Below are 3224 nucleotides of genomic sequence, written 5' to 3'. Positions count from 1 at the left end.
TATTCAGCTGTACACCATAACAAAATAAAATTATTTTATTCTAGAATTCTCCAATGAGAAAGCATTGCTACATTAGAAAATGATTTTGTTTGAATAAATGTAGTTTAATTATGTCCTAGATATTAATAATGCTTTGCCTAGTAGATTGACATCAATCTCCTTGATAAGACAATATTTTAATTGTAAATATTACATGTACATAATAAATTCACAATAGGTGACTTTTCATTTATAACCTCAATTTGAAATTCCTTTTTTTCCCCCTTGTCCTATCAAGAAAATTGTATTTCTCCTTTTTAAGAAATGGTCTTATTTTACAGATTTTGTGAACTTTGTGATTAACTAGTACCTTTTTTTATATGTTAGCTATCCTCAAGTAGAAAGGTTAATTCGTTATTCACCTATTTCCAAGAGACTGCTTCATCTTAAGTATTATTTAATTTTGTTTATAGCATAGTCACCGAAGGAATGAACTAGATTCAAACTGTCTGGGATTCATATCTTGATTCTACCACGTGCTATGTAAACTTAGATAAATTACTTAATATTTTTAAGGTCAGTTTCTTCATCTATAAATCACATTAAAATGCTTAATATTAGTTCATAGAAATTAAGGAACTGTATATACAAAATTCTTAATCCTGTGCCTACCACTTAGTAAGCATTCAATAACGTTAGCTATTACTCAAGACTCCATTAAAATGTTTAAATATAGGCTACTATACACATTTTTATCCTTTCTGTTAGGCTTACCATTCCTTTTGTTCTTTATGTAAATCTTATGTTTTTAACCTTTAGCTTTAAAGCTACATTTTATAAATAACATAAAGAGAAAAGGGTATATTATTCGAGGGTTTCCTAGTTTCTGCTGAACACAATTCTTAAAATACAGAATACTCATATGAACACATTTTTTACTCTAAAATTTTATGTAAGATAAATAAATTTTTTAAAGTAAAAAAAATTAGTTCAAACTTAGTTTAAATATTTGCTTGTTTATAATAACGTCTTTGTGTATTAACGAAAATGAAGCCATCAAATTTATAACTCCCATAATGTTTTCACCACAGGTTCATTTGGGGAGCTGCTCCATTGTCTCATGGATTCCTTGGGGGGTGGGAACCACACTGCAGTGACAAGGTTCATTTTACTGGGCCTAACCGATGACCCTGTCCTTCAAGTCATCCTCTTCCCGACCATCCTCTGCATCTACCTGGTGACCATATCTGGTAACCTTAGCACAATCATTCTGATCAGAATCTCCTCGCAGCTTCACCACCCTATGTATTTTTTTCTGAGCCACTTGGCCTTGGCTGACATAGGCTATTCATCTGCTGTCACACCCAACATGCTTGTAAACTTCTTGGTGGAGAGAAATACCATCTCATATCTTGGATGTGCCATCCAACTGGGTTCAGTTGTTTTCTTTGGGTCAAGTGAGTGCTTCCTGCTGGCTGCCATGGCATATGATCGCTTCATGGCAATCTGCAACCCATTGCTTTATTCAGCCAAAATGTGCACACAAGTTTGTGTTCGCCTACTCACAGTGACTTACATAGGTAGTTTTCTCAATGCTTCCTCTTTCACTATTTGCTTCTCATTTTTCCTCTTCTGTGGACCAAATAAAGTCAACCATTTTTTCTGTGATTTTGCTCCTTTAGTTAAGCTCTCCTGTTCTGATAGCAGTATCCCTGCTGTTGTCCCCTCATTTACTGCTGGCTCCATCATCGTGGTCACTGTGTGTGTCATAGCGGTCTCCTACATCTGTATTCTTGCCACAATCCTGAAGATGCGCTCCACTGAGGGATGCCGCAAGGCCTTCTCCACTTGCACGTCCCACCTCACAGCAGTTACTCTGTTCTATGGGACCATCACATTCATCTATGTGATGCCCAAGTCCTGCTACTCAACTGACCAGAACAAGGTGGTGTCTGTGTTCTACCTGATAGTGGTCCCCATGTTGAACCCCCTCATCTACAGCCTCAGGAATAGTGAGATGAAGGGGGCGCTGAAGAGGGAGCTCACCAGAAAAATATTTTCTTAGTGAAGCTTTTATATAGTATTTGATAAAATACCATAAATATAATAATAAAATATATTTTATTATAAATATTATAAATATAAATAATAATATAATAATATATTGTAAATATTATATTAAATATAATAATATAATATAAATATAATAAATGTATTTTATTTTATAGTATTTGATAAAATACCATAAATATAATAATAAAAATTATATTTATGTGGTCTAAGTATGTCTAAAAATTATATATATGTGGTCTAAATATGTCGGTCCATATGTCAGCCAGCATGGAGGTTTTAAAGTCGGGGGGGTGGATTTTCTGATTACAATTTGTAAATCAGGCTTATAGTAAGTTACCACCAACAAAATTAATTTAAATTACGAACACAAATTGGTTCACATGAAAACATACCTAATCAACTAAAAATCCTTTATAAGTTTTCTTCTTATTTTTTCAAAAGCAGTTTTCTGCATTAGTCAAGGTTATTGTACCTCCATACCTTTAAGACTAAGTCCATTTCAGCAGATCTCTTCCAGAGCATAATTATTATGACTGAATACATTTTGAAGGGAAATGACCAAGTAGAACCAGACAGTAAAACTACTGGAAACATTTTTTGCAGTAAAGTTATCTGCTGGGAATGGATACTGTTGACCCAGAAATGTTGGCATTTGTTCCCCATCCCTGGTTCCAGCCTCGTTGAAGGGGACCTCATAAAAGAACAGGATAGGATGTCCCTAACCTGTGCATGTTTCCATCAGGTAAAATAGGTGTCTTCTCTGTGGGAGTGAGCATGACTCCTGAACTCCTCAGGGCCTAAGGGAACAAACAACTCTTGAAGTGACTTGTTCATGGGCAGACTCACATCCTATGAAGGAAGTTAGAGGGGACTGGATTGTGTTTCCTCCATGAAGCTTAACTTATCTTTATGTACTGACTACCACCTTATTTCTCTTCCCCAGTCCTCTCTTTAATGTTTTAAACTAAAGTGCTTTTGTCTAATGAAATTCAAGGACAGATCATCTCAAACAGAGGTATCATTTCCTACCCCAAATTCCTCCCTCCAATATTCTGTATCCCAGCAAGAGGCCCCTCAGTCAGTTTATGGATTCTGAACCCTGAGAGAAATTGATTTCTCTTCTCCCTTCACAGTCCTGCATCCAGTCACAAAATGTCATACATTCAGAGTCT

The 3224-nt window shown here is 35.3% G+C and overlaps 1 protein-coding gene across 1 annotated transcript; it reads left to right on the top strand.

The window, feature by feature from the left end:
- Positions 1–1099: 1099 nt before the first annotated feature.
- On the top strand, positions 1100–2044 carry LOC131821924 (olfactory receptor 5P76-like). The gene has a single exon (XM_059158290.1). It carries the CDS (start codon positions 1100–1102, stop codon positions 2042–2044), a length of 945 nt encoding a protein of 314 aa, XP_059014273.1.
- Positions 2045–3224: the final 1180 nt, after the last annotated feature.

This window comes from Mustela lutreola, chromosome 1, assembly GCF_030435805.1.
Source record: "Mustela lutreola isolate mMusLut2 chromosome 1, mMusLut2.pri, whole genome shotgun sequence".
NCBI classification, from domain to species: Eukaryota; Metazoa; Chordata; class Mammalia; order Carnivora; family Mustelidae; genus Mustela; species Mustela lutreola.
This window is presented reverse-complemented; position numbering and strand designations above follow the sequence as displayed.

Excerpts from the sequence above, each read along its gene's own strand:
- LOC131821924 (XM_059158290.1), top strand. The coding sequence starts at position 1,100 with ATGGATTCCTTGGGGGGTGGGAACCACACTGCAGTGACAAGGTTCATT.